At 42.2% G+C, this 14,660-nt stretch overlaps 1 protein-coding gene across 2 annotated transcripts; it reads left to right on the top strand.

Annotated features, from left to right (window-relative positions):
• Nucleotides 1-455: 455 nt before the first annotated feature.
• Nucleotides 456-14,345, top strand: LOC123187246 (acetyl-CoA carboxylase 2). 2 transcript variants are annotated; one of them, XM_044599053.1, is made up of 34 exons: nucleotides 456-622; nucleotides 1,584-1,875; nucleotides 2,398-2,461; nucleotides 2,969-3,326; nucleotides 3,407-3,613; nucleotides 3,695-3,856; nucleotides 3,973-4,065; nucleotides 4,232-4,327; nucleotides 4,435-4,608; nucleotides 4,686-4,779; nucleotides 4,855-5,042; nucleotides 5,123-5,173; nucleotides 5,280-5,319; nucleotides 5,404-5,528; nucleotides 5,642-5,758; nucleotides 5,854-5,928; nucleotides 6,009-6,065; nucleotides 6,149-6,253; nucleotides 6,353-6,439; nucleotides 7,041-7,232; nucleotides 7,314-7,502; nucleotides 7,856-7,966; nucleotides 8,331-8,420; nucleotides 8,494-8,670; nucleotides 8,929-9,006; nucleotides 9,088-9,210; nucleotides 9,303-9,545; nucleotides 9,741-9,988; nucleotides 10,084-10,321; nucleotides 10,429-10,781; nucleotides 10,867-11,080; nucleotides 11,234-11,413; nucleotides 11,514-13,658; nucleotides 13,784-14,345. In XM_044599053.1, exons 2-34 carry the CDS (start codon nucleotides 1,671-1,673, stop codon nucleotides 13,838-13,840), a joined length of 6,936 nt encoding a protein of 2,311 aa, XP_044454988.1. In that variant the 5' UTR covers nucleotides 456-622; nucleotides 1,584-1,670; the 3' UTR covers nucleotides 13,841-14,345. The 2 variants fall into 2 exon arrangements, with proteins under 2 accessions (XP_044454988.1, XP_044454989.1); XM_044599054.1 differs by lacking the exon at nucleotides 456-622 and adding an exon at nucleotides 662-745.
• Nucleotides 14,346-14,660: the final 315 nt, after the last annotated feature.

Raw genomic sequence — 14,660 nt, 5'->3', positions numbered from 1 at the left:
ATCGTCGACGACGACGACGACCAGCTCCAACAACAGAAACGGCACACGCGTTTCACACACTGTTTTCTCCGGTGGCGACGACGTTGCGCATGGCAGGAAGGAATGTCACGATCGCCCAACCACTAAACCTTAATCCAACAACGACACTGTTCTAATCCACCTATGACGTTCTCCCCCTACGGCCGCCTGCCACCGTCCTCCAAACCGGGACACGCCAAGACGCGCCGCGAGAGAGCGAGCGACCACGACCCATCACAATCACAAGGAGAGAAAAATCAAAACCCAAACCCCACGGCCAGCGCGGCGGGCAGGGGGCAGCGTGGGAGCCGTCGGATGGGCGGATCGGGGCCGTCCGCTTGGCGGGGCGATGGGCGTCACGTGCGGGGGCGCCAGGGGGAGGCGGAGTCCCCGAAGAGGGCCGGGAATTTATTATTTTAGGCCGCACAGCCCCCATCTCCGTCCCTCTCCCCTCACCCCCTCGGGATATCCGCCCGCGCTCCACTCTCCCCCCGTCTCCGGCACCGTGCGCGCCGCCGCCGCCGCTAAGATCCAGCCCCTCGTCCGCTCCGCCACGCGCCAGCGCCCAGCACGCGTCGGCCCGTCCGCCCCCGCCGCCCCCGAGGTGCGCCTCTATTTATCTCTTTCCCCCCTCGCGTCTCCCCCCATTCCCCCTGTCGCTTCCCCCCAGGTCAGGTCAGGTCAGGCCAGGCCAGATCCGCCGCCCGATCCGCCTCCGCTCCCGGAGGTGAGCCCGGCCGCCTTGGTCCGCCGTTGCTCTGTTTCCCGCGCGCCGAGCTGGGGCACTGCTTAGGGTGCTTCGTCCGTGGGTGGCGGGGAGAGGGTTTAAGGGTTCTGCCCCGCGCGGGACTTACTGTACTAGGTGTTTGAAATTACGCGGAGCTTGGGATTGGGTTCTTCGGAGCTTGCGCTGGCATGCTTCGTGTTCATGAGTGCTCATGGAGGGAGTAATTATGGAATGTGGCTCCCGTACTGTATGCACAGTAGACAATTATCGGTGATTATGGCTGGTGTGGCTCGTTGGAGGTGCCCTGCGCGTGCCTAACACTGTATTTCTTAGGTTAGGACGGTGTGCTTCCATGGACACATGCTCATGCTGAGTGCAAGCTCACCCAGGGTGGTTGCACAACGACACGGTCATACATGGGTAGCGCGGTCCAGTGTTGTAGTCAGTTTGCCGCCGTACGCATGCGAGGCAGGTGTTGTTTCTGCCGTGTTGATGCTACCGGCTGTCATAATGCACTTTGAGTGTTAGTATTGAGCTGGAAATGGTAGATGCTGTTTTTTCCCTTCTCTCCCCCTCTCACCTGTTGATCTAGCTGCTGTATTACTTTACCTGCCATCTTTTCTTTTTTGGCTGCATGTATTAGCTGTGAAAGCTTAGAATCATTTGCCTTGTACTTTTTGTACGAACCTGTGTCATAGGAGTAATTGCACACGTTATCTGTTTTGGTCAAGAGCATCTTGGATGTTCAAACTTACAGAGGAAGGTCATGAATTAGCCCATAAAGTACTTGTGTCTTGTCTCTGTGAACTAACAATTTGTATTCACATGCATCTGTCAGGTTCCAAGACCTGGGGTTTACACACCTTTGATGGCACTGTCTCTTTGAAGAACACTGCATCTGCGCTGTTTGTCCAAAGGGAGGACGATGGGATCCACACATTTGCCCATCGTCGGCTTTAATGCCTCAACAACACCATCGCTATCCACTATTCGCCCGGTAAATTCAGCTGGTGCTGCATTCCAACCATCTGCCCCTTCTAGAACCTCCAAGAAGAAAAGTCGTCGTGTTCAGTCATTAAGGGATGGAGGCGATGGAGGCGTGTCAGACCCTAACCAGTCTATTCGCCATGGTAACAACCTGAAAACCATTTCCTTTCTACAAACTACACTTTGTTGTCATCCTCAGACTTGTGTAGATACTTTTATTGACTGAGAGCATGTTGGTTTTAGTGTAAGGTATCTCAATGCTAGATCACAGAATGGCGGTTATTGACCTCGTTAAAGATGCAAATGACTGCAGCAATATTTAACAATTTTTTTATGTGATACGATAGTACTTTTTTATAACGAGTAATGAGTAAAGCCCAGTTTTTCTTGATTAAATGGTTTTAGTGGAAGGAATGTTTAATATTCAAAATGATGTTTTATAAGGGAAGGAACATGAAAGTGCAAGAATACATATAAGCAGCATATTAGTTATGTATGACTGAGTCATTTTCCTTATATAATACTTCTAAAAGAGAAGAATGTCTAGAAACCTTTTCTGATAATTTACTAGCATGAAGAACAATAACATTCATAAAGTTGTCACCTGTGCTTCTTCTTAGCTATCGTGTAAACTTGCTCAGTTTCTAATGCATATCTGGATGTAGGTCTTGCCGGCATCATTGACCTCCCAAAGGAGGGCACATCAGCTCCGGAAGTGGATATTTCACAGTAAGTACTTTAGCATTTTAAAATTAGAATTAGCATCTCTCTTTAAAATGGAAAAATATCTATAATTTAATATAGAATTATTATAGATTATGCTTATTTTATTATTCGCACATGCTGATATTTTGAATTGCATTTGATATATTTTTATAGATTTTTACTGAACTACTCCCTCCATAAACTAATATAAGAGCGTTTAGAACACTATTTTAGTGATCTAAACACTCTTATATTGGTTTACAGAGGGAGTACATTATAGTTGCCATACACAATGCATTTGCTCAGGCACATCACTGTTGCACTGCATGGAGTATTTTTGTGCACTTCGGAATCATTTTCAGAAAGCCTTTTGCCTATAATTTTAATAATAATAATTTAATTACCATCTGAAACCCGTACCCACATGACGGATGAAAGCTCATTTGAAGTTTCCGATTTATAGTAGCCAAGTATTTGTTATGTTATATTGTTATGGTCACCATCGTAATGAATTTGTTCTTTTTTCTCTAGTGGGTCCGAAGAACCCAGGGGCTCCTACCAAATGAATGGGATACTGAATGAAGCACATAATGGGAGGCATGCTTCGCTGTCTAAGGTTGTTGAATTTTGTACGGCATTGGGCGGCAAAACACCAATTCACAGTGTATTAGTTGCGAACAATGGAATGGCAGCAGCTAAGTTCATGCGGAGTGTCCGAACATGGGCTAATGAAACATTTGGGTCAGAGAAGGCAATTCAGTTGATAGCTATGGCTACTCCAGAAGACATGAGGATAAATGCAGAGCACATTAGAATTGCTGATCAATTTGTTGAAGTACCCGGTGGAACAAACAATAACAACTATGCAAATGTCCAACTCATAGTGGAGGTTAGTATTGCTCATCCGTTGATGTGCAACCGATGCACAAGTTGTTCATTTAGCATGACATGACAATTTTGCTGTTGCAGATAGCAGTGAGAACCGGTGTTTCTGCTGTTTGGCCTGGTTGGGGCCATGCATCTGAGAATCCTGAACTTCCAGATGCACTAAATGCAAACGGAATTGTTTTTCTTGGGCCACCATCATCATCAATGAACGCACTAGGTGACAAGGTTGGTTCAGCTCTCATTGCTCAAGCAGCAGGGGTTCCGACTCTTCCTTGGAGTGGATCACAGGTGAATCTCACATTCTCTGATAACTCATCGTCTGATCTTTGTACTGGACACATTTAATAACCGAAAGACACTATATTATAGGTGGAAATTCCATTAGAAGTTTGTTTGGACTCGATACCTGCGGAGATGTATAGGAAAGCTTGTGTTAGTACTACAGAGGAAGCACTTGCGAGTTGTCAGATGATTGGGTATCCCGCCATGATTAAAGCATCATGGGGTGGTGGTGGTAAAGGGATCCGAAAGGTACATCATTCATTTGATTGGACTATATTTGAAAGATTGTGTGGGTTGTTGTGTGATATATTATGCCCAGAGTTAGCTCTAACCTTTTCAACATATTAACTCAATATCTGTTGCAGGTTAATAATGACGATGATGTCAGAGCACTGTTTAAGCAAGTGCAAGGTGAAGTTCCTGGCTCCCCAATATTTATCATGAGACTTGCATCTCAGGTTAGACTTCTCAGCAAGTTGCATTTTTTCCAAGCATGTTATTCCCGAGTTGTATATTACACGCCTGGAAGCTTCATATGTTATTCCTTGCAGGCTAGAAATGTATGCTGGAACATGTGCTCATATGGTATATTATGTTTTAATCCTCCCCTTTTTTCTTTTGTAGAGTCGACATCTTGAAGTTCAGTTGCTTTGTGATCAATATGGCAATGTAGCTGCGCTTCACAGTCGTGACTGCAGTGTGCAACGGCGACACCAAAAGGTAACGCTGGTCCAGATCTGAAAACATCACGTGTATTGCATGTTCTACTTCATACTTGTAGTTGTTTATCAAAAGGACCAATTGCGTCCATTTTTTGTTTATACCAGATTATTGAGGAAGGACCAGTTACTGTTGCTCCTCGCGAGACAGTGAAAGAGCTAGAGCAAGCAGCAAGGAGGCTTGCTAAGGCTGTGGGTTATGTTGGTGCTGCTACTGTTGAATATCTCTACAGCATGGAGACTGGTGAATACTATTTTCTGGAACTTAATCCACGGTTGCAGGTATATTCTTTTGAACATTCCTCTGGACTTAGTTTTTTGTCGTCAGTTATTTACATTGTTAAATGGCATACATCCAGGTTGAGCATCCAGTCACCGAGTGGATAGCTGAAGTAAACTTGCCTGCAGCTCAAGTTGCAGTTGGAATGGGTATACCCCTTTGGCAGGTTCCAGGTAATAATTATATTATTGTAAGTTTTTTAGTTACTTTCCCATGTTATTTCTGTGCCTAACTTTCTCCTTATACAGAGATCAGACGTTTCTATGGAATGGACAATGGAGGAGGCTATGACATTTGGAGGACAACAGCAGCTCTTGCTACTCCATTTAACTTCGATGAAGTGGATTCTCAATGGCCAAAGGGTCATTGTGTAGCAGTTAGGATAACCAGTGAGGATCCAGATGACGGATTCAAGCCTACCGGTGGAAAAGTAAAGGTGAGATTTCATGATGCCGTCTATGGTTCTAGCACATTAGATTTGTAAACTGACCGGACCTTGATTTTCTTATAATTCAGGAGATCAGTTTTAAAAGCAAGCCAAATGTTTGGGCCTATTTCTCTGTTAAGGTAAGCTGTTCATGGCTCTGTTGCACTGTTATATTGTCGAGTTGGGCTTTGACCAAGTATTAACCAAATCGAACACATTTTTGTTCCCCCTTTTATCTGTTTTCAGTCCGGTGGAGGCATTCATGAATTTGCTGATTCTCAGTTTGGTATGCAAAATTTGACCCTGTGAATATTCCTCTTTGCTATTTGTATTGGTCCTTACGTTTGGAAGATTACTCTTTTCATTTCAGGACATGTTTTTGCATATGGAGTGTCTAGAGCAGCAGCAATAACCAACATGTCTCTTGCGCTAAAAGAGATTCAAATTCGTGGAGAAATTCATTCAAATGTTGATTACACAGTTGATCTCTTGAATGTAAGAAATACACCTGTATATTGAATCCCTGCTTTTGATGTAATACAACCATTTTACATCTGGCATTCCTTTAAAGTTATCCCATGCCTCAATTTTCTGTATCTTTAAATCAGGCCTCAGACTTCAAAGAAAACAGGATTCATACTGGCTGGCTGGATAACAGAATAGCAATGCGAGTCCAAGCTGAGAGACCTCCCTGGTATATTTCAGTGGTTGGAGGAGCTCTATATGTAAGAAACTATGCCCCTCTTACTGCAGCTTTTGTCAAACCAATTGCGAAAAACACAATTAGTTGTTTAATGCAAATCACTGTCTTGTGCTGCAGAAAACAATAACGAGCAACACAGACACTGTTTCTGAATATGTTAGCTATCTCGTCAAGGGTCAGATTCCACCAAAGGTAGTGTTTTAATGGGCTTAAACTCTGGATATTGCTTGAAGATGAATGTTGTTGAATGTTGACCAATTTCTTTTGTGCAGCATATATCCCTTGTCCATTCAACTGTTTCTTTGAATATAGAGGAAAGCAAATATACAGTAAGTCTTACATTCCTTTAAAAAAATGAGTCGTTGTGATGAAGTAACAGCTATCGTTGACGCTCATCTACACCATGTCACAGATTGAAACTATAAGGAGCGGACAGGGTAGCTACAGATTGCGAATGAATGGATCAGTTATTGAAGCAAATGTCCAAACATTATGTGATGGTGGACTTTTAATGCAGGTGATTTTGTCTTGTTTTTATACCTGTCCATAAGTATGATATATAATGTTGTGAAGTACTGGTGAAAGAGTTCTGATTCAGTAGCTGTAATTTCTTCAGTTGGATGGAAACAGCCATGTAATTTATGCTGAAGAAGAGGCCGGTGGTACACGGCTTCTAATTGATGGAAAGACATGCTTGTTACAGGTAATAATTGTCTGTTTGTTCCTTTCCTTCTAACTAATCTTGGTGTTTGATTTGATATTTTCCAGCCCTATTTGTGGCTTTTTACGTCATTCGCTTCATTAGCATTCATTTCTTTCCACTTTCATTTAAAGAAATTTAATTACGATGTTTATTTCTAGTCATGTGCCATAAGAAACCACAATTAAGTCATTATTATGGACTAATTGATGTCACAACAAGCTGCTATTGTGGTAAATGTGACTACCTAAGCAGCCAAACAAACCAGGTCATAATGATAAGCGTTATCAACGGCATGTCTTGTGAAGTTGTGATGTAAAGACAAGTTACATAGCTGTAAAAAATTTAATACGGCTCCAGTTTTTATATTGCTACTTCTGTTTCTTAATCTGAGCAACTACTGACCACAATGCTTTGTGTTTATTACAAATTTAATCAAGAATTTATTATAATCAAGCTGTAATAAACTATGTCATGAACCTTCTAGGGCATCATGTTACTGCATCAATTTTATGGTGATAAAAAAGGAACTATTAATAATTAATGATTCTTGATCATGCCACATTGTATCCTTGTGTAAATAAATGACACATCGTTCTTGCAGAATGATCACGATCCTTCAAGGTTATTAGCTGAGACACCCTGCAAACTTCTTCGTTTCTTGGTTGCCGATGGTGCTCATGTTGAAGCTGATGTACCATATGCGGAAGTTGAGGTTATGAAGATGTGCATGCCCCTCTTGTCACCTGCTGCTGGTGTCATTAATGTTTTGTTGTCTGAGGGCCAGCCTATGCAGGTTACATCACAACGTTTCCATTGCTTCTGCTGTACATAACAATTGCACGTAAAGTATCTGAACTTAATATATTTTTTCTAGGCTGGTGATCTTATAGCAAGACTTGATCTTGATGACCCTTCTGCTGTGAAGAGAGCTGAGCCATTTAACGGGTCTTTCCCAGAAATGAGCCTTCCTATTGCTGCTTCTGGCCAAGTTCACAAAAGATGTGCCACAAGCTTGAATGCTGCTCGGATGGTCCTTGCAGGATATGATCACCCGATCAACAAAGTAAACATCAAGAACCTTGCAGTACCTATATTTCTGGTTTTTTGTCACGTGTTTCTTGTTCTCCTCAAGCACCTTTTTTTTTTATGAATTCTGGATTATCCCTAATTCCTCCTTGACTTTGGCTCCCTTATGCTACAAAACTGTTTGTAACCTATGGAAGTTTATTATGCCTGTCTTGGAAAATCTGAATTTGGGTGCCCTTTCTCGTATGTTAATCATGGTCACTACTTTACAGATTGTTTTTATCCTTGTGCTATTTTTCTCTCTTTCAGCAATTGGTTTGATTTTTTCCGATCATACCTATTTGTTCAGCATTTGTTTACCTTTTTCATTATACCCGGCTTTCTTTTCAGGTTGTACAAGATCTGGTATCCTGTCTAGATGCTCCTGAGCTTCCTTTCCTACAATGGGAAGAGCTTATGTCTGTTTTAGCAACTAGACTTCCAAGGCTTCTTAAGAGCGAGGTATGTGATAATAGACGTGATATGTAGCGTCTGGGTAGATTTCAATCTGCCATGTGGATTTCTAATTGGTTATATAGAAGGGTTGTATCACTTTGCATAAGCATCATGATTTTACATTGTCCAATCACCGGTAATTTTCCGTAGCTTATTGTGTAACTTCTAAAATTGCCTTTTCCTAATAATGTAATCAAAACTTGAAATATTTCATTTTAATACTTCTTAGCTTGGAACATTTGATACTTCATCTCATCAATTTGCACCGTAGCTCAGAAGTTCTCATTTGATTTTAACCCAGTTTTTGCTTATTGATCTTTATATTTTTTTTGTGTTCTACCATAACGGTTTCAACTTTTTATGCAACCAGTTGGAGGGTAAATACAGTGAATATAAGTTAAATGTTGGCCATGGGAAGAGCAAGGATTTCCCTTCCAAGATGCTAAGAGAGATAATCGAGGTCAGTATTAGGTTTCTTTTATGATATCCTTGTCTAGAACTTCTACTGCTTTTTGTAACATGTTTTCTTGTAGGAAAATCTTGCACATGGTTCTGAGAAGGAAATTGCTACAAATGAGAGGCTTGTTGAGCCTCTTATGAGCCTACTGAAGTCATATGAGGGTGGCAGAGAAAGCCATGCACACTTTATTGTGAAGTCCCTTTTCGAGGACTATCTCTCGGTTGAGGAACTATTCAGTGATGGCATTCAGGTTATCTGACATTCCAAAACTCAGATCTACTAGATATCATTGCTTTAAAAGGATATTCCTTTTTCCCTTTTATTTATGAGAACATTATCAACTAATGTTCATGCACATATTATAGTTCACACCAGAATCTATCAGTAATTAAGTAGCTAATGATTTTAGGTGTAAAAAAGGTAGCAAATAGTTTTCTTATGGCTTATGTCTTGTTTCCTTAGAAATGCTTTCTGCTTATTTGTTTCCTTCAACTGTCATGTTTTGTAGTCTGATGTGATTGAGCGCCTGCGCCAACAACATAGTAAAGATCTCCAGAAGGTTGTAGACATTGTGTTGTCTCACCAGGTAAATGTTTTGTGATCTGATGGCTTATTGCAAATGATTACTGAAGCAGTCTTCATTACTTAAAATTCGATTTTGTTGTAGGGTGTGAGAAACAAAACTAAGCTGATACTAACACTCATGGAGAAACTGGTCTATCCAAACCCTGCTGCCTACAAGGATCAGTTGACTCGCTTTTCTTCCCTCAATCACAAAAGATATTATAAGGTGACAATGGCAACCTAAAATAATGGAAGCTTTTGAATAATACTTTTCTGATATCTTAGTCTAATGAAGTACTTACGTCATAATAAATGCAGTTGGCCCTTAAAGCTAGCGAGCTTCTTGAACAAACCAAGCTTAGTGAGCTCCGCACAAGCATTGCAAGGAGCCTTTCAGAACTTGAGATGTTTACTGAAGAAAGGACGGCCATTAGTGAGATCATGGGAGATTTAGTGACTGCCCCGCTGCCAGTTGAAGATGCACTGGTTTCTTTGTTTGATTGTAGTGATCACACTCTTCAGCAGAGGGTGATCGAGACGTACATATCTCGATTATACCAGGTATTACATAAAATCATTTTTTGGACTTGATCATACTCTCCCTTTGCATTTCTAGGAAGCATACACTAAAGTTCCTATTGAAACAAGATGCTTATGCTTCTTTAAAATAAATCTGGCAGAATCTAGGTGTGGAAATATTTGATTTTACTACATCTTACTGCTCTTCAAGTTGGCTAACACCAAAACCATTTTCAGCCTCATCTTGTCAAGGATAGTATCCAGCTGAAATATCAGGAATCTGGTGTTATTGCTTTATGGGAATTCGCTGAAGCGCATTCAGAGAAGAGATTGGGTGCTATGGTTATTGTGAAGTCGTTAGAATCTGTATCAGCAGCAATTGGAGCTGCACTAAAGGATACATCACGCTATGCAAGCTCTGAGGGTAACATAATGCATATTGCTTTATTGGGTGCTGATAATCAAATGCATGGAACTGAAGACAGGTATGTTCATGTGCAATATTAGTGCTAATGAGCTGTATCTGGTTGTTAATATTTGGTGGAATAATTCCTTTAATAATTTAACTCATTCCTTTCAGTGGTGATAACGATCAAGCTCAAGTCAGGATAGACAAACTTTCTGCAACACTGGAACAAAATACTGTCACAGCTGATCTCTGTGATGCTGGTGTGAAGGTTATTAGTTGCATTGTTCAAAGGGATGGAGCACTCATGCCTATGCGCCATACCTTCCTCTTGTCGGATGAAAAGCTTTGTTATGAGGAAGAGCCGGTTCTCCGGCATGTGGAGCCTCCTCTTTCTGCTCTTCTTGAGTTGGTATGTGACTATCAAAATGCCTGCGTGTTGTTTGATACACTCCATAGTCCATATGCTTTAATTATCCTGTTTGCTATTTGTATTTATTTAGCCTGTTGTGGTTACAGGGTAAGTTGAAAGTGAAAGGATACAATGAGGTGAAGTATACACCGTCACGTGATCGTCAGTGGAACATATACACACTTAGAAATACAGAAAACCCCAAAATGTTGCACAGGGTGTTTTTCCGAACTCTTGTCAGGCAACCCGGTGCTTCCAACAAATTCACATCAGGCCACATCAGTGATGTTGAGGTGGGAGGAGCTGAGGAATCTCTTTCATTTACATCGAGCAGCATATTAAGATCGCTGATGACTGCTATAGAAGAGTTGGAGCTTCACGCGATTAGGACAGGTCACTCTCATATGTTTTTGTGCATATTGAAAGAGCAAAAGCTTCTTGATCTTGTTCCTGTTTCAGGGTAAGCCTGCACACTGTTCATTTGGTGGCACATAATAGGTCTTGCTCTTGTGTTTTGCCTTCAATGAACTTTTCATCTTACTCAGGAACAAAGTTGTGGATATTGGCCAAGATGAAGCTACTGCATGCTCGCTTCTGAAAGAAATGGCTCTACAGATACATGAACTTGTGGGTGCAAGGATGCATCATCTTTCTGTATGCCAATGGGAGGTGAAACTTAAGTTGGACAGCGATGGGCCTGCAAGTGGTACCTGGAGAGTCGTAACAACCAATGTTACTAGTCACACCTGCACTGTCGATGTAAGTTCCTTCCCCTTGCATCTTGTTTTTCTGTGTGTAACCAATCAAACTAAATTGAACTTGTAGCATTTATTCATAGAACTATTATGATCATTTAGTTGTCATTCCCACCTAATTATGTTTGGAAGCTCATTGTGTTTTTAATGCTTTTAGATCTACCGTGAGGTTGAAGATACAGAATCACAGAAACTAGTATACCACTCTGCTCCATCGTCATCTGGTCCTTTGCATGGCGTTGCACTGAATACTCCATATCAGCCTTTGAGTGTTATTGATCTGAAACGTTGCTCCGCTAGAAACAACAGAACTACATACTGCTATGATTTTCCGTTGGTGAGTATCTCCCTCTCTATCTCTATACATGTATGTATTGTGTTAGCAGATTCTTAGTGATATCATGTGTCCAAAAGCTGACAAGTACTCAAAAATGTAGGCATTTGAAACTGCAGTGCAGAAGTCATGGTCTAACATTTCTAGTGACAATAACCGATGTTATGTTAAAGCAACGGAGCTGGTGTTTGCTCAAAAGAATGGGTCATGGGGCACTCCTGTAATTCCTATGGAGCGTCCTGCTGGGCTCAATGACATTGGTATGGTAGCTTGGATCTTGGACATGTCCACTCCTGAATATCCCAATGGCAGGCAGATTGTTGTCATCGCAAATGATATTACTTTTAGAGCTGGATCGTTTGGTCCAAGGGAAGATGCATTTTTTGAAACTGTTACCAACCTAGCTTGTGAGAGGAAGCTTCCTCTCATCTACTTGGCAGCAAACTCTGGTGCTCGGATCGGCATAGCAGATGAAGTAAAATCGTGCTTCCGTGTTGGATGGTCTGATGATGGCAGCCCTGAACGTGGGTTTCAGTACATTTATCTGACTGAAGAAGACCATGCTCGTATTAGCACTTCTGTTATAGCGCACAAGATGCAGCTTGATAATGGTGAAATTAGGTGGGTTATTGATTCTGTTGTGGGGAAGGAGGATGGGCTAGGTGTGGAGAACATACATGGAAGTGCTGCTATTGCCAGTGCCTATTCTAGGGCCTATGAGGAGACATTTACGCTTACATTTGTGACTGGACGGACTGTTGGAATAGGAGCATATCTTGCTCGACTTGGCATACGGTGCATACAGCGTACTGACCAGCCCATTATCCTAACCGGGTTCTCTGCTTTGAACAAGCTTCTTGGCCGGGAAGTGTACAGCTCCCACATGCAGTTGGGTGGCCCCAAAATTATGGCGACAAACGGTGTTGTCCATCTGACAGTTTCAGATGACCTTGAAGGTGTGTCTAATATATTGAGGTGGCTCAGCTATGTTCCTGCCAACATTGGTGGACCTCTTCCTATTACAAAATCTTTGGACCCACCTGACAGACCCGTTGCATATATCCCTGAGAATACATGTGATCCTCGTGCAGCCATCAGTGGCATTGATGATAGCCAAGGGAAATGGTTGGGGGGCATGTTCGACAAAGACAGTTTTGTGGAGACATTTGAAGGATGGGCGAAGTCAGTAGTTACTGGCAGAGCGAAACTCGGAGGGATTCCGGTGGGTGTTATAGCTGTGGAGACACAGACTATGATGCAGCTCATCCCTGCTGATCCAGGCCAGCTTGATTCCCATGAGCGGTCTGTTCCTCGTGCTGGGCAAGTCTGGTTTCCAGATTCAGCTACTAAGACAGCTCAAGCAATGCTGGACTTCAACCGTGAAGGATTACCTCTGTTCATCCTTGCTAACTGGAGAGGCTTCTCTGGTGGGCAAAGAGATCTTTTTGAAGGAATCCTTCAGGCTGGGTCAACAATTGTTGAGAACCTTAGGACATACAATCAGCCTGCCTTTGTATATATCCCCAAGGCTGCAGAGCTACGTGGAGGGGCTTGGGTCGTGATTGATAGCAAGATAAATCCAGATCGAATTGAGTTCTATGCTGAGAGGACTGCAAAGGGTAATGTTCTTGAACCTCAAGGGTTGATTGAGATCAAGTTCAGGTCAGAGGAACTCCAAGAGTGCATGGGCAGGCTTGACCCAGAATTGATAAATCTGAAGGCAAAACTCCTGGGAGCAAAGCATGAAAATGGAAGTCTATCTGAGTCAGAATCCCTTCAGAAGAGCATAGAAGCCCGGAAGAAACAGTTGTTGCCTTTGTATACTCAAATTGCGGTGCGGTTTGCTGAATTGCATGACACTTCCCTTAGAATGGCTGCTAAGGGTGTGATTAAGAAGGTTGTAGACTGGAAAGATTCTAGGTCTTTCTTCTACAAGAGATTACGGAGGAGGATATCCGAGGACGTTCTTGCAAAGGAAATTAGAGGTGTAAGTGGCAAGCAGTTCTCTCACCAATCAGCAATCGAGCTGATCCAGAAATGGTACTTGGCTTCTAAGGGAGCTGAAGCAGCAAGCACTGAATGGGATGATGACGATGCTTTTGTTGCCTGGAGGGAAAACCCTGAAAACTACCAGGAGTATATCAAAGAACTTAGGGCTCAAAGGGTATCTCAGTTGCTCTCAGATGTTGCAGACTCCAGTCCAGATCTAGAAGCCTTGCCACAGGGTCTTTCTATGCTACTAGAGAAGGTGCGCATACTTACTGTTTTATTACTTGAAAGTAATTATTGTGGTTGAGTGAAATGTTGCCATCTTATGTATATATAGTGTCTTAACAAATAATGTTAATGCTTTTTCTTTGGTCACTTGTTCAGATGGATCCCTCAAGGAGAGCACAGTTTGTTGAGGAAGTCAAGAAAGTCCTTAAATGATCAGATGATACCAACGCATCCAATTCAGAATGTGCATGATATCGGTTTCTCTTGAAGTACATATATAGAAGGATACTATTCGGCTGTAACCGACCATAGCTGATCTGAGTCAACCATTATTTTGTAAAACTTTTTTGCGGTCTTCTCTGTTATTCGAGGCAAAACTTGTTTTCGGACGCCTCCGAATGGTTGATGAGTGTAGTTGGATGTGTTAGTTCCGCTTCCAGAAGATTTGAGATGAATGCTGGTGGTGGGTGGGGGCTGCCGTTGGCAAGAACACTGGCGATCTAGAGTTGTTGTTCTGTGGTGTTCTGGTTTCTCCAGTATGGCGATTTGTGTTTCGCTGTAGTTCTGTGATGTACTATCGGTTGGTGATGTAATTCTAGTCTTGTAGGCTCTTTGAGTACGAGTGAGTTGTCCATTCAATTTTGAACTTGAATAAATGTGCTCTCTAGGATATGTGTATTACTACGTGGAAATAAATGATTGTTGAGTTAGCGCTGAACTTGAGAATCTATTGGAATTATGATGTACTCCCTCTGTTCCAAATTACTTGTTTCAAATTTGAACTAAAACCACCACGACAAGTGATTTTGAACGGAGGGAGCATGTTGGAACTGTAATCATGTTAGCTCTATGTTAGCTCTTGGATATGGTCTCGTGCATTACCTCTGATGGCATCTTGGCTTCTCTTAACATGCCATCTTTGTTGCGTGCTAGGACTTACTGAAGCGGTTTTCTGTGCAGGACTTCAGGCAAATCTTATTTCTAGGATGTTTGTTCCTAGTTCGTTTTGCACTTGATGTTAGTCAGCTAAGGT

The sequence above is a fragment of the Triticum aestivum genome, chromosome 2A, assembly GCF_018294505.1.
Source record: "Triticum aestivum cultivar Chinese Spring chromosome 2A, IWGSC CS RefSeq v2.1, whole genome shotgun sequence".
In the NCBI taxonomy this organism is placed as follows: Eukaryota; Viridiplantae; Streptophyta; class Magnoliopsida; order Poales; family Poaceae; genus Triticum; species Triticum aestivum.
This window is presented reverse-complemented; position numbering and strand designations above follow the sequence as displayed.